The sequence below is a fragment of the Budorcas taxicolor genome, chromosome 22, assembly GCF_023091745.1.
Source record: "Budorcas taxicolor isolate Tak-1 chromosome 22, Takin1.1, whole genome shotgun sequence".
Taxonomy (NCBI): Eukaryota; Metazoa; Chordata; class Mammalia; order Artiodactyla; family Bovidae; genus Budorcas; species Budorcas taxicolor.
In genome coordinates this window covers 54,808,667-54,829,153 of record NC_068931.1, presented here as the reverse complement: position 1 = coordinate 54,829,153, position 20,487 = coordinate 54,808,667, and the positions used below count along the sequence as shown (strand labels likewise).

Below are 20,487 nucleotides of genomic sequence, written 5' to 3'. Positions count from 1 at the left end.
CTATGGGGAAAAAAAGCATTCAGATAACTTGAAAGTCTATTTTATTGACAATGTGGAGTGCAAAGAATTTTATGTTTGAAACTAGAGCAGTCTAAGTTGAATAGTACAGTTTTCCAAAGCTGGGTATGTTCCTTTGGAGCTCAGTTTGTCTGCTACTATCAAAACAACTTGCCAGAACTCTTGGCTCAGACCACTGCTGTTTTACTGATCTGTGGTTGGATGAATTGATAAGTCTCTGTTGGTAAGTCTTTTTTTAACTTGGTATTGATTTAAAAATTTCCAGAACAGTTTCATTTTCTAGTCTTAAACCGGTCATTTCATTTCAAATGTCTCTTGAGAGTGAAATGCCAATTATAGGAATCTATCTTCATCTTTTTCACTTTCTGGAAATCGAAGTGGACATGTTCTCCCTCTTGTGTCTGTTCACCAACAGGAAAAAGGCTTGCTCAGCATTGAGCTATAAGCTTGTCCTAATTATTTTGGGGAATTCACTCACTCATCACTCATGTTTATGGGCTTTGATATAAGGAGCTTGGTTTCATCCAGAACCAGGAGGTGCTTCTCGCCCTTGTATCTTTCTGTTATCCCCTGGGTTTGGGTAGGATGCTGAAATCAGTCTGACCTCTTCCTGGTACGGGGCTGCAGGGGGAGGGAGAGGGGGGCGGGGGGCACAGGGTCCCCACTGCCTCGGGGGTGGGCAACCTTCACAGAATTTGCCGTCACTGCCCCAGTCGTCCATGTGCTTATGTTCTACTGTGAAGAAGGGAAACATGGATTCAGGAGATGATCAGAAAGAGGACGGTCAGTCGTAGAGACACTGGTGGACCTGGAGTCTGTCATACCGAGTGAAGCATAATAAGTCAGAGAGGGAAAAACACACAGTATAATTGTATATTAATACATACATGTGAAATCTAGAAAAATGGTACACATGAGCCTATTTATAGGGCGGGAACAGAGATGCAGACGTAGAGAACTGACCTGTGGACAGTGGGATGAGGGGAAGGCGAGGCTGAGATGAACTGGGAGAATGGGATTGACGTCTATACACTGGCAGGTTTGAAACAGATAGCTGTAACACTGGAAAGCAACGGTACTCCAATTAAGAAAAAATTGCAAAAAAAAAAAAAAAAAAAGAATGGGTTGGTGAGATAAATTCTATTTCAGAATTAGATTTAAATCTTCTTGTTGCAAGTTTTCTTGCATATTTCTTATATATTTTTATATATTTCTTCCTACTTTTCCACCTCAGTAAGTAATAAGTATGATTAGCTTTCATAAGATGTTTAAGATTTCCCTTGCTTTTGTCACCTTATTGAAAGTCAGGCTCCATGGACTATTCTTGTAAGAGCAATAGCTTTACCTGCCTGTCAGCAACTCACACAATTCTGACCCTATTGCTTTTTGTTGTTGTTGTTGTCATTTACACTTTTGGAGGGCTCAACAGTTTGAATTAGGAAATAAATGTAGTTAATTGTAGCTTGCAGTTAATTGCATTTTGAAATCTCCACTGTACTTAGCTTTTACTAGGGTACTGTTTACTTACTATTTAGAAAATAAAAGTATATCCATCCATCTTTTTTAGTATAGAGTTCTGAGTCATGGAACCACCGTCACCATCAAGATAGAGAACAGTTTCATCATCACTCCCTCAGTTCAGTTCAGTTCAGTTCAGTCGCTCAGTCGTGTCTGACTCTTTGTGACCCCGTGAATCGCAGCATGCCAGGCCTCCCTGTCCATCACCAACTCCTGGAGTTCGCTCAGACTCACGTCCACCGAGTCAGTGATGCCATCCAGCCATAGTCCCCTAAAATAGTCCCAAGTGTCTCTTTTGTAGTCAATTCCAGTTCAGTTTTCTGACCCTATAGTTTCAAATTTTCTAGAATATCATATAAATGAAACTATGGAATATGTAGCCTTTGGGATCTGGCTGTTTTTAGTCAGTGTAATGCATCTGAGATTCATCTATATTGTATCAGCGTTGTTCAGTCGCTCACTTGTATCCAGCTCTTTGCGACCCCCATGGACTGCAGCACACCAGGCTTCCCTGTCCTTCACCATCTCCCAGAGCTTGCTCAAACTCATGTCTGTTGAGTCAGTGATGCCATCCAACCATCTCATCCTCTGTTGCCCTTTCCCCCCATCTTCAATCTCTCCCAGCATCAGAGTCTTTTCCAATGAGTCAGCTCTTCACATCATATCAGTTGATCATTCTTTTGTATTGATGAATAGGATTCACCTGTTGATGAATATTTGAATTTTTTCCAGACTTTGGCCACTATAAATGTGTTTTATGGACATACAAAATCCCCTAGGAGAGGGACTGCTGGGTTGTACAGTCCATGCTTAACTTTATAGGAAGCTGCCTAAGTGTTGATGTCTCGTGTGGCTGTGAGTTTGGTTTTCTCACCAGCAGCACCCAGGAGTTGCTGCTTCTCCCCATCCTCACCCACAAGTGGGATTGTCTGTTTTTCCCTCCTTCTCTGGATGATTTTTAAAATGATGTAGATGATGTTGAAGCTCAGATATCCCAAGACCAGTTTGGGAAGCTATAGCTATTTTGTAAATCCCTGAGCCTTTTATTCTTAAAATATTTCAGGAAGCCACAGAAGAAATTTTCCAAAAAGGCACCTTTCTTATCAGTGTTGCCAATGACTGAGATAAATATCAGTGACAACTAGTTCTTTTCATATTCTTTCACTGATGAGTCGTAAGTGGCTTTAAAATAGATCGGTAGCCGAGAAGCTCAGAGCAGCAGGTGTAACTGACTGATGGGGCTGGGGGCGTGGAAATAGAAAGGGGACAACTGGGTTTAGGCCTTGATACTTTCAAATGATGCTCTTTAAGCAAATGTTCATTATAAGCTGTGAGCCTAAACACGATTATTTAATATTCTCTGAATGTGGATTATAGTCAGATACCACATTAAGCACTTTTTCTGCATTATCCTATTTAATCATCATATAACTCAATGGCTCCAGCAATAAGAAATCAGCCTGCAATGCAGGAGACAACAGGAGGAGATGCAGGGGTCGGGAATATCCCCTGGAGAAGGGAATGGCAACCCACTCCAGTGTTCTTGTCTGGGAAATCCCATGGACAGAGGAGCCTGGTGGGTTACAGTCCAACGGGTTGCAAAGAGTCGGACATGACTGAGCGACTTAGCAGCAACTCTGTGAGGAAGTTAACAGCTTCATTTGGGTTTTTCAGTTGAGGAAGCTAAAGCCTAAGGGAGATTAAAACTTTTCCAAGGAGGGGTTTGGGATTAACAGGTATACACTACTTACTATACATAAAACAGATTATCAACAGAGACCTACTGTACAATACAAGGAGCTCTACTCAGTACTGTCATAAACTATATGGGAAAACACTCAAAAGGAAGAGATCCATTTATGTGTGTCAGTGAATAATGGTGCTGTACACCTGAAGTGAGCACAACCATTGCCAATCAACTACACTCCAATATAAAATCAAAATTAAATTTAACAAAATGAACAGACATCGAGATAGATTAGAAGAGAACCCAGAAATGTTCTCCAAACACACAATCAATTGAAGATTTCCAAACCACTTGATTTTTGACAAAGATAAAAGTGTAATTCCATGTGTAAAAAAGAATAATTTAAATAAATGGTGATAAAGAATTGAAAAAAATAACTTTCTGGGTTCAGGTGATGAGATTAACTTAGGACTTTGAAAAACATATCACTTCTCTGTGACCTGGCTGCCTTATACATACATATAGATAGATATAAGTATAGAGGCCACAATTATTGCACACGGTGTTTTGATGATTAATTTTGACAACACATGGGAAATAATTCCTTGGCAAATGGCACAGTGCTCTGTCAATAGTATGTATTTTCTATCGTGTTTGGACTAGTATTTCAATCCTTTTATCCCCCTGAATGAATTCGCCTGTGTTACATATCTAAGAGCTTTCTATAGCACTGGCTATGATATGAACACATGTGTTTACAAATGAGTAGCATTTAGAAATTAGTAGAAATTAATTCTACTTTGAGAATCTTAGATTATTGCTTGCAAACAGCATTGGACTCAGTGCTGACACGCATGTCTTTTGATGCTCTGTGCGTCATTTTCAGGTAAACTGCACCGTCACCTGAGGTTTAGCCAGCTGACACTGGATGTCACCATTGTGCCGTGTAATGTCGCTGCAGAACAGGTGTGCTATTCAGTATTCGGGACACGGCCAGTCTCTTCAAGGGTCTGGAGACCCGTTAGCTTTACTTTACCCCTCATATAACCTCATTATCTTTGTAGCGTCTTATTGTAACTTAACTCTCTCAGCTTCTAATATCTAAGCTCTCTATCATAGTGACTCAGAATGATGAGACAATTGTCTATATCGTTAGCTCAGAACTGAGAAGCTGAAAACTCAGACAGTGTGCCAGAGCAGGGCTCTCGCTTCCTAAGCACTGAGTCTGGCTCACCTAGGTAGGAAAGGAGTTTGTGCATGGGCGTGCTCAGTTACTCAGTCGTGTCCTACTCTTTGTGACCCCATGGACTGCAGCCCCCCAGGCTCCTCTGTCCATGGGATTCTCCAGGCAAGAATACTGGAGTGGGTAGCGATTCCCTTCTCCAGGGGATCTTCCCCACCCAGGGATCGAACCCGTGTCACCTATATTGGCAGGTGGATTCTTTACCACTGAGCCACTTGGGAAGCTGCAGGAAAGGAGTTTACTGGAAGTAAACTCGGCACCCAGAATTGATGGGAAAGCTAGATATGGAAATGGGAGAGTCCAGTGCTGGTACCCTGGCCAAGATTAGTAACGGGCGGGGATTCAGTCCTCTGGGCATTGCCCTTGGGTGCTAGATACCGAGTGTACCTGCTGCTGGATCTAAAGCACTGCTCTGTGCTAGAGTCCCTCCCCTCCAGATCAAGAAGGGGATTTTCACTGCCTCTAGCACAACAAGCCGGAGGGCCAATCCTCTGATGACCTTTCTGGGTGGAAGCACTCAGCTGATGGAATCTAGGAGTTGTACATGCGCTCCGGCACCGGGGAGTGATGAGGAAGGAAGAGGTCTTCGCTGCAGAGGCTCCTGCAGACGGTGACCCCACACACCTGGGAGGGAGAGTCAAGCTGGGCACCCGCTGTGCTGCTGCGGGTATCAGCACTCACGGAAGTGAGTCGAGAATGCCACAGTGTGGTCAGCTGCTGTTACCCAAGTGCCCCTTCCACCGGGGGGCCTACACTCAGTTGCATATGCCCTGTGGCAGCTGACAGCACCCCAGACATCACTGTCCCTGCCGTCATGCTCAGGGAGCCTCACCAGCCAGGGCTAGACCTGCTTTTGTTTGCTTTTCACATTTGATTTTATACTGGAGTATAGCCAACTAACAATGATGTGCACAGCAGAGTGACTCAGCCACACGCACACCTGTATCCATTCTCCCCCAAACTCCTCTCCCGTCCATGCACCCCAGTGTTCCCTGCAGCACTGTTTACAATAGTCTAGGGCTTCCCAGAGGGCTCAGCGGGTAAAGAATCAGCTTTCAGTGTGGGAGACACGGGTTCGATCCCGGGGTTAGGAAGTTCCCCTAGAGGGCAGCATGGCAACCCACGCCAGTATTCTTGGCTGGGGAATCCCGTAGACAGGAGAGCCTGGCGAGCTACATTTCATGGGGATGCAAAGAGCTGGACACGACTGGGCACGATAAGACCTGTTTAAAGTGGCCTAAGAAGAAGACTCCTTAAGTTCAGTTCAGTTCAGTCGCTCAGTCGTGTCTGACTTTGCCACCCCATGAATCGCAGCATGCCAGGCCTCCCTGTCTATCACCAACTCCCGGAGTTCACTCAAACTCATGTCCATTGAGTTGGTGATGCCATCCAGCCATCCCATCCTCTGTTGTCCCCTTCTCCTCCTGCCCCAAATCCCTCCCAGCATCAGTCTTTTCCAATGAGTCAACTCTTCTCATGAGGTGGCCAAAGTACTGGAGTTTCAGCTTCAGCATCAATCCTTCCAATGAACACCCAGGACTGATCTCCTTTAGGATGGACTGGTTGGATCTCCTTGCAGTCCAAGGGACTCTCAAGAGTCTTCTCCGACACCACAGTTCAAAAGCATCAATTCTTCTGCGCTCAGCTTTCTTCACAGTCCAACTCTCACATCCATACATGACCACTGGAAAAACCATAGCCTTGACTAGATGGACCTTTGTTGGCAAAGTAATATCTCTGCTTTTCAACATGCTATCTAGGTTGGTCATAACTTTCCTTTCAAGGAGTAAGCGTCTTTTAATTTCACGGCTGCAATCACCGTCTGCAGTGATTTTGGAGCCCCCAAAAATAAAGTCTGACACTGTTTCCACTGTTTCCCCATCTATTTCCTATGAATTGATGGGACCAGATGCCATGATCTTTGTTTTCTGAATGTTGAGCTTTAAGCCAACTTTTTCACTCTCCTCTTTCACTTTCATCAAGAGGCTTTTGAGTTCCTCTTCACTTTCTGCCATAAGGGTGGTGTCATCTGCATATCTGAGGTGACTGATATTTCTCCCGGCAATCTTGATCCCAGCTTGTTCTTCCAGCCCAGCGTTTCTCATGATTTACTCTGCATAGAAGTTAAATAAGCAGGGTGACAATATACAGCCTTTTCCTATTTGGAACCAGTCTGTTGTTCCATGTCCAGTTCTAACTGTTGCTTCCTGACCTGCATATTGGTTTCTCAAGAGGCAAATTGAAAGGCTTATATTTCAGTCTATTAAAAAAATTTTTTTTCCTACCCATTTAAAGAAAAAGAAAAGAAAAAAAAAATGGTAGGCGACCCTTTGTACCTTGTTCTTAGAAAAGGACTTCATGCAAGTTCCAGCCTGCTATCTTGCTCGCCGTTAGCCTGGAATCCTCTTCTTCCAGATGGCCACATGGCTGCACCTCCTTTATTCAAGTCTTTTGCTTAAATGCCACCTCTTCAGGTTGGCTGTCTCTCTCTACCCATCCAAATCAACACTGCTTTTCATCCTTTTACCCTGTTCTGCTCTTCTTCATGAAACCACCTCTGATTATGTTCTCTGTGTAGTCGTTTTGTTTCATGTCTGTCTCCCCTTCTGTACTGAGAGTTCCATGAAAGCGGGGTCTTGAACTTGGTTCTGCAGTTACAAATTTCTAAAACAGCTGTATTCAATAAATATTTAATACACGAATGAATGAACCAAGGGTTAAATAAAGGAAGGACACTCTTTTGTTAAAATCTCTAGTCTGTAGACAGTTCCTGTACTCATTTTCTAAGGTTGCTAAAATACAGTATCACAGAGTGGCTTTAACATAGTACTTTCTCGTCTTTCAGTTCCAGAGGCTGGAAGTTCAAGATCAAAGATCAAGGTGTTGGCAGGGTTGTTTCCTTCTGAAAATTGTAAAGAAGAGTCTGTGCCCTGCTTCACCTCCAGCTTCTGGTGGTTTTCTGGCAATTTTTGGTATTCCTTGTCATGTCGAAACATCACCTTGGTCTCTGCCTTCAGCTGAACATGGACTTTTCCTTGTGTGCATTTGGGTCCCAATTTCCCCCATTTATGAAGACGTCAGATTGGATTAGGGGTCCACTGGCTCAGCTGGTAAAGAATCCGCCTGCAATGTGGGAGACCTGGGTTCAATCCCTGGGTTCCGAAGGTCCCCTGGAGAAGGGAAAGGCTACCCACTCCAGTATTCTTGCCTGGAAAATTCCATGGACTATATAGTCCACTGGGTCGCAAAGAGTTGGACACGACTGAGCAACTTTCACTTTCATTCTACTATGACCTTATCTTTCTTTTGTTGTTCTTTTATTTATTTGTCTAATTTATTTTTTACTGTGTTGTGTTTGTTTCTGCCATACAAGAACTCGAATCAGCCATAATTATACATACATCCCCTCCCTCATGAGCCTCTCTCCTCTTCCACCATCCCACCCCTTTAGGTCGTCACAGAGCACCTAAGTATGTTTGCAAAATGATGAGTGCTCATTTGTGTCCGACTCTTTTTCGACCCCATGGACTGTAGCCCGCCAGGCTCTTCTGTCCATGGAATTTTCCAGGCAAGAATATTGGAGCGGGTTGCCATTTCCTCCTCCAGAGGATCTAACCAACCCAGGGATCGAACCCACATATGTTGGATTTCCTGTGTTGGCAGGTGGATTCTTTATCGCTAGCCCCACCAGGAAGACTCAGGTTTGCAAGGATTCTATTTCCAAGTAAGGTCACATTCTGAAGTACTGGGTATCATGGCTTCAACATATAAATGGAAGGGAGGACAAAATTCAGCCCACATAGTGCCTTATATGTGCTTATTGTATAATAGCTGAGCCATTTGTATGTCATTAATCAGAGAAGTAGGTTTAGTTACATAATCCTGGGCACCCAGTGATGTGTTGGTTTGTCACATAGATTATAATTCAAAAAATGTGTGTGAATTGCTTTGTAAATAGTAAACTATTCATTGTATGTTAGCATAATCAGCTGGGGATACTGACAAATCATTGATGCGTTATCAAGAAAGAATCAATACTATGGATTTGCTGGTCTTTGCAAATTGCCCAAAGCAGATTTTGCTCTACAGTCCAGCTCGATCTGCAAACTGTTTAAAGTATTACTGGCTTCTTTTCTACCACTCAGAATACTTGTCAGCAGTAATTGTGGAAAATGGCTTTATTTTATTTACTTATTTGAACAAACATGTACAAGTCATTTTTTTATGTGCTAGGCGCTATCAGTCCTGAATATTCACTGGAAGGACTGATGCTGAAGCTGAAGCTCCGATACTTCGGCCACCTGTTGCAAAGAGCCTGATGATGGGAGAGATTGAGGGCAGGAGAAGGGGGTGACAGAGGATGAGATGGTTGGATGGCATCACCAACTCAATGGACATGAATTTGAGCAAACACTGGGAGATGGTGAAGGACAGGGAAGCCTGGGGTGCTACAGTCCATGGGGTCCCAAAGACTCGGACATGACTGAGCGACTGAACAGCAAGCACCATTATCCCTGCTTGACAAATGTTAACTCACAAACAACCCCATGTTATTCGTGATTTATACTGTCATTAATCATTAATTATAATATTATCTGAATTTTACTGATAGAGAAACTGAGGCACAGAGAGGTTAAGGAATTGCTCAGGGTCACACAGCTACTGAGTGGAAGAGTCAGGCCATGAAACTAGGCAGTCTACCTCTGGGTCTTTTCGTTGTAGAAACTTCTTTCGCCACAGAAAGTCACATGGAAGAATTCAGTGTGAGACAGAACAAAGCAGAACTTCTTTGGTTCAAGTCCGGACAGCAAAGCCCTGTCTGCCCAGCACCGCCCCTTCCCTTGGGAGCCCTGTTTGAAAAGCCCAGATCTAGGAAATAATACCTCTTGGCGTGATGCCACTCGTAAGCTGTCTTCAGTCCACTCTAGCATAAAACAAATAAAATTCTTTTCTCACTTTAATTAACTGATTGTGTTTTATTTTGAAAATTTTATCTGCCTAATCTACTTCTGGCAGAAATAAAATGCTAAGATGGATTTTTTCCCCTGGACGGTAATGCCATATGGCAATTTGCACTTTGCTGGCTCAAGTTCCTCTTGGGTTTCTTTATACAAACGAAGGACTGTGGCCGTGGACATTTCCTGAACCAAGAGAAAGATGGGATTTGATTTCATACAAATAGAGACGCATATAAACTTTGCAACCAGATAGGCATAATCGCCCCCCTCTCTTATGGACTGCTCATTTTCTGTGGTCCTTCATAATATAAAATCATCGAAGCAACAGTATTAGCAGTGACTGTCCCTTGAGCGCCTTCTACAACCGGAGGTTTTAAAAATCGCTCATTTTTACAACTCTAGGGGTTATCACCCCTATTTTACAGATATGTAAGTTGAGGTTAAGATTTTATGGAACTTGTTTAGGATGACCCAACCAGTGAGGGGATGTAGTATGATGTTTTGAGAAGTATCAGTAGAGCAGAACTTTTTTTTTTTTGAGTATAGTTAATTTACAATGTTGTGTTACTTTCAAGTATATGGCAAAGTGATTCAGGTATACATATATACATGTGTGTGTGTGTGTTCTCAGTCACATCAAACTCTGTGACCCCATGGACTGTAGCCTGCCAAGATCCTCTGTCCAGAGAATTTTCCAGGCAAGAATACTGGGATGAGTTGCCATTTCCTTCTCCAGGGGTAGCCCAGTGGTAAAAAAATTCTCCTGCCTATTTTTCTCTCTCCCTCTCTCTCTCTATATATATGTATACATATTCTTCATATATATATATCAGATCAGATCAGATCAGTCGCTCAGTCGTGTCTGACTCTTTTCGACCCATGAATCACAGCACGCCAGGCCTCCCTGTCCATCACCATTCCCGGAGTTCACTCAAACTCACATCCATCGAGTCCGTGATGCCATTCAGCCATCGCATCCTCAGTCATCTCCTTCTCCTCTTGCCCCCAATCCCTCCTAGCATCAGAGTCTTTTCCAATGAGTCAACTCTTCGCATGAGGTGGCCAAAGTACTGGAGTTTCAGCTTTAGCATCATTTCTTCCAAAGAAGACCTGGGACTGATCTCCTTTAGAATGGACTGGTTGGATCTTCTTGCAGTCCAAGGAACTCTCAGGAGCCTTCTCCAGCACCACAGTTCAAAAGCATCAATTCTTCTGCGCTCAGCTTTCTTCACAGTCCAACTCACATGCATACATGACCACTGGAAAAACCATAGCCTTGACTAGATGGACCTTTGTTGGCAAAGTAATATCTCTGCTTTTCAACATGCTATCTAGGTTGGTCATAACTTTCCTTCCAAGGAGTAAGCGTCTTTTAATTTCATGGCTGCAATCACCATCTGCAGTGATTTTGGAGCCCCAAAAAATAAAGTCTGACACTGTTTCCATTGTTTCCCCATCTATTTCCCGTGAATTGATGGGACCAGATGCCATGATCTTTGTTTTCTGAATGTTGAGCTTTAAGCCAACTTTTTCACTCTCCTCTTTCACTTTCATCAAGAGGCTTTTGAGTTCCTCTTCACTTTCTGCCATAAGGGTGGTATCATCTGCATATCTGAGGTGATTGATATTTCTCCTGGCAATCTTGATTCCAGCTTGTGCTTCTTCCATCCCAGCATTTCTGATGATGTACTCTACATATAAGTTAAATAAGCAGGGTGACAATATACAGCCTTAATGTACTCCTTTTCCTATTTGGAACCAGTCTGTTGTTCCATGTCCAGTTCTAACTGTTGCTTCCTGACCTGCATACAGATTTCTCAAGAGGCAGGTCAGGTGGTCTGGTATTCCCATCTCTTTCAGAATTTTCCACAGTTTATTGTGATCCACACCATCAAAGGCTTTGGCATAGTCAAGAAAGCAGAAATAGATGTTTTTCTGGAACTCTCCTGCTTTTTTGCTGATCCAGAGGATGTTGGCAATTTGATCTCTGGTTCCTCTGCCTTTTCTAAAACCAGCTTGAACATCAAGAAGTTCACAGTTCACCTATTGCTGAAGCCTGGCTTGGAGAATTTCGAGCATTCCTTTACTAGCGTGTGAGATGAGTGCAATTGTGTGGTAGTTTGAGCATTCTTTGGCGTTTCTTTTCTTTGGGATTGGAATGAAAACTGACCTTTTGCAGTCCTGTGGCCACTGCTGAGTTTTCCAAATTTGCTGGCATATTGAGTGCAGCACTTTCACAGCATCATCTTTCAGGATTTGAAACAGCTCAACTGGGATTCCATCACCTCCCCTAGCTTTGTTCATAGTGATGCTTTCTAAGGCCCACTTGACTTCACATTCCAGGATGTCTGGCTCTAGGTGAGTGATCATACCATTGTGATTATCTTGATCACGAAGAATTTTTTTGTACAGTTCTTCTGTGTATTCTTGCCACCTCTTCTTAATATCTTCTGCTTCCGTTAGGTCCATACCATTTCTGTCCTTTATCGAGCCCATCTTTGCATGAAATGTTCCCTTGGTATCTCTAATTTTCTTGAAGAGATCTCTAGTCTTTCCCATTCTGTTCTTTTCCTCTATTTCTTTGCATTGATCACTGAGGAAGGCTTTCTTATCTCTTCTTGCTATTTTTGGAACTCTGCATTCAGATGCTTATATCTTTCCTTTTCTCCTTTGCTTTTCGCTTTCTTCATTTCACAGGTATTTGTAAGGCCTCCCCAGACAGCCATTTTGCTTTTTTGCATTTCTTTTCCATGGGGATGGTCTTGATCCCTATCTCCTGTACAATGTCACTAACCTCATTCCATAGTTCATCAGGCACTCTGTTTATCAGATCTAGTCCCTTAAATCTATTTCTCACTTCCACTGTATAATCATAAGGGATTTGATTTAGGTCATACCTGAATGGTCTAGTGGTTTCCCTACTTTCTTCAATTTAAGTCTGAATTTGGCAATAAGGAGTTCATGATCTGAGCCACAGTCCGCTCCTGGTCTTGTTTTTGCTGACTGTGTAGAGCTTCTCCATCTTTGACTGCAAAGAATATAATCAATCTGATTTTGGTGTTGACCATCTGGTGATGTCCATGTGTAGAGTCTTCTCTTGTGTTGTTGGAAGAGGGTGTTTGCTATGAGCAGTGCGTTCTCTTGGCAAAACTCTATTAGCTTTTGCCCTGCTTCGTTCCATATTCCAGGGCCAAATTTGCCGGTTACTCCAGGTGTTTCTTGGCTTCCTTCCTACTTTTGCATTCCAGTCCCCCGTAATGAAAAGGACATCTTTTTTGGGTGTTAGTTCTAAAAGGCCTTGTAAGTCTTCATAAAACCGTTCAGCTATATACATATACCTATTCTTTTTCGGATTCTTTTCTAGATTATCATGAGATGTTGAATATGGCTCCCGTCTTTGTTGTTTGTCTGTTTTTTACATGGTAGAGTATATTCATGAGAAGCCAGGTTGCTCAGTCGTGTTGCAACTCTTTGCAATCCCATGGACTGTATAGCCTAGCTGGCTCCTCCATCCATGGAATTTTCCAGGCATGCGGTCTGGAGTGGGTTGCCATTTCCTTCTCCAGGGGATCTTCTCGACCCGGGATCGAACCCAGGTCTTCCGCGTTGCAGGCAGACGCTTTACCCTCTGCGCCACCAGGAATGCCCCAGTAGTGTGTGTATGCTAATCTCAAACTCCGTATTTATCTACCCCCCTCCCCATCCCCACAACTGTCTCTTTTGAGACAGGTTTGTTTTCTACATTTTAGGATATATAATGAGAGGCCTGATGTGATTTTCAAATTATGAAAGACAGAATGCGGTGAGGTTCATTCTAAAGAGTGATTAATTCCTATGATGAGTGTCCTTTATCACTTGGTAATGTTCACAGTGTATAACCCACTGAAAAGAAAAGAGAAGGGAAATCTCCAAAATGGGAGGGTAGACCAAGGGAGAGTGAACTGAAGAAAAACAGCAACGAAAAACTCAGACCGAGGCTTTGTCTGCCTCTGTTTGCCTCCTTCTTTTGCTCCCATCTGCTGCCATTCTTTACCCCACGGGAGGGCAAACATTTCCCCGTAGAGGACCAAACAGATAGTCCGTATCTTAGACATTGTTTGCCATGTATTTTCTGCCTCAAATCTACTCAGCAGAGCTGTTACAGTGCAAAAGCAGCTTAACGACACGTAAGTGCTTGGCCATGGTTATTTTCGACTATAGCTTCATCTGTGGACACTCAATTTGAACTTCATATAATTTTCATGTGTCATGAAATGTTATTTTTCTTTTGAATATTTTTGGAACCATTAAAAGAGGTAAGGACCATTCATAGACTGTCTTAACAGGTGGGAAGGCAGCCTGGGATCGTGGCCGTGAATGGATGACCACCACCCCAGCCTGACCACTCCTCTCTCATTTCCAGACACATTGTTTATTGTCTCTCTGGGCATTTCTTTTACTTCCACCATTTAAATGTTGTTTTAGGCTAAGAACTTAATCCCGGAAGAGACTTCAGAGGACCAAATAACAGATGTAGCTCTGCTCAGATTCTGGGGAAAAGAAAAAAGCAAAATTTGCAGAGCTGCTACAGCCAAATCAAGTTCCTGAAACAAGTAGAAGCCACAGTGGCTGTCTAAGAGGATTTAACATACAATGGAAAATTCTTGGCATACTCTGTTAATTTCATTGAAGATTAAAGGATAAATGCAGGACTTTGAATCATCCACAGAAGCTATTTAGTTCTAAATGGATGCTAGCAAATATGAAAATTCTTTGTGGGTTTTAACAGCATGGGTCATTGCTAAATTTTAATTTTTTTCTCACCAGGGAATCTGGCCCTAATGTGATAGAAAGACTCTTGATCTTGGTGTCCAAAAGACAAAGGTTTGAATTTCAGCTCTGTTAGTTTTACTGTGATCTTGGGTAAGTTAACATCACCTAAAAGAATCTTAACTTCTTTATTAGTAAGATGAAATTAATAATACTACCTCACTGGGCTTTTATCTCATTTTCTTAGCTCTTAACTATTTCAAACAGGAGCACAATGGTAGAGAACTATAGAGAACCCCACTGTACAATTCACTGCATTTTATCAAACTTCTTTCATCTTTATCTCACCCCATTTTTCCCTCTCTTTAAACACTAGAGTAAAATATTCTCTTTAAAATTCCAAGTATAATATTATTTAACCTTCAAATATTTCAGTATGTATGACCAACAGATAAGATCTTTTAAAGGAATATCATAATTCCATCATCACACCTAAAATGGCAATAATTGCAAATAATGCTTTGCAAAATTGCATTAATTCTTTAACAGCATCTGTTCTCCAGTCAGTGTTAAAATTCCCCTAGTTTTTAAAAAAATGCCTATATAACTGGTTTATTTTAATCAGGAGTCAAAGAAGACCCGGGGCTTCACTGGTGGCTCTGTGGTAGAGAATCCACCTGCCAATGCAGGAGACGCCAGATTCGTGGCTTGGATCCCTGGGTCGGGAAGATCCCTTGGAGTGGAAATGACACCTCACGCCCGTATTCCTGCCTGGGAAATTCCCTGGACAGGGGAGGCTGGCAGGCTGCAGTCCACGGGGTCACAAAGTGTTGGACACGACTGAGTAACTGAGCACACACTCGCACAAAGATTCATGTTTTGTATCTAGTCATATGTTTCTTAAAATTCAAAATTTATGGACATTTCTCTTCTCATCTTTCTTCATGTAATTGTTTTGTGGAAGGAATAATAATTTGTCTTGTAGAATTTTATGTAATCTGGATTTGGCTGTTTGCAACCTTCACCCTTGTAGAGTCATTGAACAGTTTCTTCTTTTTCAGATATTTCCCACTGGTAGATAGAGGGACTTCACACATCACACGTGGTGTTTCTACTTGTGATTGTACCACATCTAGAGAACATAATGCCTGGTTGCCTCTTTTCCACTTTTCTGTTATGATTGATTAGTGGAGTCCCTGGGATTGATGCGTTTTTCATCAACCTCTTGCCTAGTGTTTTTAGCACTGGTTGATGACTGTTGCTTAGATCTATCACTTCATAAGGGGTTGCAAAAAGTAGGTTTTCTAATTCTACCAGTCCTTTTGGATTTATTGGCAGGAATTCTTTAGTACAATTTTCATAATCAACTATATGGTTACTACATAGTTAACTATATGGTTAAGAAATATAGGGTAAATTTGTATCATAAAGGCAAAATAAATGTCTGTTTGCATTCCCCCTTTCTCTCTTTCCTGGGCTAATTTTTAGTGTAATGGTGGCCTGTCTCTGGTGAGTTTGAGGATTGTTGGTGATAGTGGTGGTTTTTCTCTTGTTAACAAAATTTCAAGAATTAAAAATTTTTGATATGTTTTAATCAGTCACAGTCATTCCTCTTCAGGTGGGCTCTTTGTGTCTTATGCAAGTAGTATTTGACACTTTTCCACTTTCTGATACAACAAGATATCTCAATCTCACCTTCTGCACTTCATGCCTCAGATCTAAATCAGTCAAGAAGCCCTGGCTGCATTTTCGTATTCATAGAAAATCATGTACTAATACCACAATCTAAGCACTGGGAGTGTTAATTGCTTCTATTTCTAAATTTTCAGTGGATAGACTTGGAATATACATTTTTAAATGAAGATAAATATTTTATACTCATGGTTTCAGTTTGGATTATAAGATTTTTACAGAACATTTTTGGTTCTAATTTAGAATTTTTTCTTTTATGATAAAAATTTTGGCTCTTAAGACATTGAGGCAGTGACTTCTTCATTCTACGTTTTCTGTCATGTGGGTGTCTCGCATGCATGCATGCACACACATATAATGGTTTCAAAATAGCAATGTTTCCACTGACAGTATTATTAGTGAGTACAGCTTAAGATTGCTTTGTGATTCTTTTTGTTCTTAGGACATAGCACACCTGGGAAAGTCAGTCCCAGGATTCTCAGGTGACTCAGTGGTAAAGAATCCACCTGCCAACGCAAGAGACGCCAGAGACTCGGGTTCGATCCCTGGGTCAGGAAGATCCCCTGGAGTAGGAAATGGCAACCCACTCCAGTATTCTTCCCTGGGAAATCCCACGGACAGAGGAGGCTGGCAGGCTATAGTCCATGGGGTTGCAAAGAGCTGGACATGACTGAGTGAGCACACGTGTGTCACTTCAAATAGTTCATGTGGATATGCCACCAATTTGGTAGGCAGATGTATTTGCTTCTTGTTTTTTATTTTGGAAGATATTTTTCCTTTTAATTTAGTTATATTTTATAATTAGGTAAAATAATTACACTGTTCAGTGTCAAAACTATAAATCACAGATTTTCTCCTTCCATCCTTCTCACCTTTCTTAGAGAAATTATGATGCTATGTATCCTTTTCTGCCCCATGCTTTTTCATTGAAGAAATATATCCTAGGGAAGTTGTAGATAGTTCATTTAATCAGTCCTCTTTTTGTGGGCATCTGCACATTTCTCGATATTTTCTTATTACAAATAGTTCTTTGGTAAATGGCCTTTACAGGCTTTTGAGAGTTAAATAAAATGCAGAATATTAAAGGTCTCTGTGACATGTAAAATGAAATACTTACATGTTTGTAAGTTATACATGTCCTGTGTTCTCAGCCATGTCCGACTCTGGGACCCCGTGGACTGTAGCCTGCCAGGTTCCTCTGTCCATAGGATTTCCCAGGCAAGGATACTGGAGTGGGTTGTCATTTCTTTCTTCAGGACAGCTGCCCTGGCCCAGGGATTGAATCCAGGTCTCTTGCGTCTCCTGTACCGGAAGGTGGATTCTTTACCACTTGTGTCATCTGGGAAGCCCTTATTGTAAGTTATATATATGTGTGTGCATTTTTATATACATATGATTTTATCTCATTTTAGCTCCATAGACATTTATTAAGCACTTACAATGTGCTGCTGCTGCTGCTAAGTTGCTTCAGTCGTCTCCAACTCTGTGCCACCCCATAGACAGCAGCCCACTAGGCTTGTCTGTCCCTGGGATTCTCCAGGCAAGAACACTGGAGTGGGTTGCCATTTCCTTCTCCAATGCATGAAAGTGAAAAGTGAAAGTGAAGTCGCTCAGTTGTGCCTGACTCTTAGTGACCCCATGGACTGCAGCCTACCAAGCTCCTCCGTCCATGGGATTTTCCAGGCGAGAGTACTGGAGTGGGGTGCCATAGCCTTCTCTTACAATGTGCTAGAATATGAATATGAATAAGGCATAGTCTCTACTTTGAGATGTTATAGTCTAATTAATATGGAATAAGAAGAAAAATTCCATATTTTTCTATCTCAGTTTAATTTTTAAATTTCTAATCAATGATTGTTTCAACTGGTGGTGTTTTAATATTAAGTTAATTCCTGGATCTTAGATACATGCAGATTTCAATAATTTATAATATTTTCTAGTATTACTATATTTGATTACAGTGCCAGTACAGAACTCCGTTCAGTTTACAACCACAGAATTACAACATCAAAGGAATTAGTTTTGTCCAACTGATTTATGTTTTCCTAAAGCTGGATGTCATGATGACAACAGTAACGGGGACCGTGACAGTGCCCCAGAGGGGGAAGACGGAAGATGATTCTGCCTTGTACGAGTCCCCATCAGCTCACATTATTGAAGAGACCGAATACGTGAAAAAGGTATGTGGGCGCTGGAAATCATGTTAGCACGCTATGAGTTTTTACAGTAAAGTCTGCTGCAAATTAGCGGGCTTTGTTTCTCCCTCCCTAGAATATGTGAGGAAGCACAAACCTAGTTTGGCAAAGGACAGCCTTGATAGCTGACATGCAAACATGGGTGCATTTCTCCTGAGTGTGTAACCGTTTCTCTTGAGGGTATGAGCCTCTGTTCTTCACTTGGAATAAAACTGAGTAAAGGACCAGGAGGGTCTGGGACGCCTGTCAGCGCTTAATTTGTCCCCTGCTGTTCGCCCCTGCATCCTCCTGGGGTTTTTGTCGCTGTGGTTGTTGGTTGGTTTGGGCTGCTCTGGGTCTCCATTGCTGTGCGTGGACTTCCTCTAGATGCGGGCCAGGCAAGCCGGCGCTTCTCTTCACTGTGGTGTGCGGCCTTCTCCTTGGGTTGGCATCTTTGGTTGCGGAGCACAGGCCCTGGAGCGCTGGGTCTGCAGTAGTTGCGGGCTCAGTAGTTGTGGCCCGTGGGCTCTAGGGCTCAGGCTCAGTAGTTGTGGAGCATGGACTTAGCTGCTCTGCGGAATGTGGAATCTTCCTGGATCAGGGATCAAACCCGTGTCCCCCACATTGGCAGGTGGATTCTTATCCAGTGCACCACCAGGGGCGTCCTATCCTGCTGTTTCATACATTTCTTAGTTCTTTCATAAGCGTGGAGACTGTGTTGCCAGCTAGATGTTTACCTTTCTTGCTGAGTTCCTGTCTTTCCTTACCCAGCAAGGAACACCTTCTTAAGCAGTTCAGAGTAACTATCGCCAATGACTACATGTTGCACATGATTAAAAATGTGAAATCTTACTGAGAATCCAGTGATAATGGCTGACAAAAGTATATATTCCCATAAAATGTGTTTTAGAACAGATGGAAGAATTTGGACATAGCTAGTTTATAACTCTAGTACCCTTGCCTGGCAAATCCCATGGATGGAGGAGCCTGGTGGGCTGCAGTCCATGGGGTCACTAGGAGTTGGACAAGACTGAGCAACTTCCCTTTCACTTTTCACTTTCATGTATTGGAGAAGGAAATGGCAACCCACTCCAGTGTTCTTGCCTGGAGAATCTCAGGGACCGGGGAGCCTGGTGGGCTGCCGTCTCTGGGGTCACACAGTGTTTGATACGACTGAAGTGATTTACCAGCAGCAGCAGCAGTTTATAAATTATTCAGGTCAAGTAATTCATCTTTGAGTGTCTTGCAGTTCCATAGATCACCAAGACATGAAGCTTGTATTTCATGTATAAATTTGTATGATCTCCTCTGAGTAATTATTCTCTAGTAATTGCTAAATAGTAGTTATTCTCTAGTAATTACTAGATAGTAATTATTTTGTAGTTATTATTGGATAGTAATTATTTTGTAGTAATTACTGAATAGTAATTATTTTGTAGTGATTACCAATAGTAATTGTTTTATAGTCATTACCAAATAGCAAATTAGTAGGAAATTACTATATAAAAAAATAGGACTAAATAGTATTAAACACTAATTACTAAATAGCAATTACTTTGTGGTAAAACATTCATTTCGGTTATATTTTAGGTTTGCCTAAGGAATAGTTTTAAAGACAAAAATGCTCATTTTCTGCAATCTAAACAATATTAGCATAAATGTAAGTTAAGTTGATGGCAGTTGTTTAAATATGATATCAATATATATGTACTACTTTCAGATAAATTTAGTACCCTGTAACTGGTATAGAAAAAGAAAGTTTTGGGGATTAAATGCCTTTGAAAAAAATATTCTTTTTTTCTTTTAGATTCGAACTACTCTGGAAAAGATCCGCAATCAAATATTTAGAGATGAAGTAAGACATAGCAGTACAAATCACAAACTAGATGCAAAGGTAATGAATTTATCTAAATGTACCACTTTTATTCCTTCAGTAAGTGAACATAAAGCCATATAAACTTCATTTAAATAACTTTGATATTATTAAATTATTCTTTGCATGTCAAGTATTAAATCTTTCGTTGGTATCTAAAGATATTAATGAGCATATGTATGAAATATTTAACCACAGATGTCATTAGTAGGATTAGACTGGAGTGGCCAGATCTTACTTGAATATTTTAAACCTGACTTACTCATCTAAAGTATATGGGAAGATTTTGGCCCAGTAAGTGGAAGCAACATGTTACAGCGATAGACAAAGGTACAGACTTAGATTTGCCGGGGTCACACCAGTTGACACCCAGTTGGAGCCATTAGGCTGAGTGATCAGACAGTCCTTCCCCCATGACCAGCCTTTTATTCATAATTTTAAGCACTCTGCACTTGCCCTAGTCTGGGTTATGCCAGGTTAAACCTCATCTGAACCACATGTACCTCATCAATGACAGTGTCATCTGCTCTGTAGAATGGCCACAGAGAATACTAGAAAGTACCATACGATGATGC

At 41.8% G+C, this 20,487-nt stretch overlaps 1 protein-coding gene across 1 annotated transcript in view; it reads left to right on the top strand.

Annotated features, from left to right (window-relative positions):
* Positions 1 to 20,487, top strand: part of CCDC68 (coiled-coil domain containing 68) — a 58,604-nt gene that overhangs the window by 4,239 nt on the left and 33,878 nt on the right. Inside the window, exons 2-3 of the mRNA XM_052660537.1 lie at positions 17,917 to 18,045; positions 19,847 to 19,933. Coding sequence (XP_052516497.1) covers positions 17,926 to 18,045; positions 19,847 to 19,933 — 207 coding nt within the window. The 5' untranslated portion in view covers positions 17,917 to 17,925. The remainder of the gene's footprint in view (positions 1 to 17,916; positions 18,046 to 19,846; positions 19,934 to 20,487) is intronic.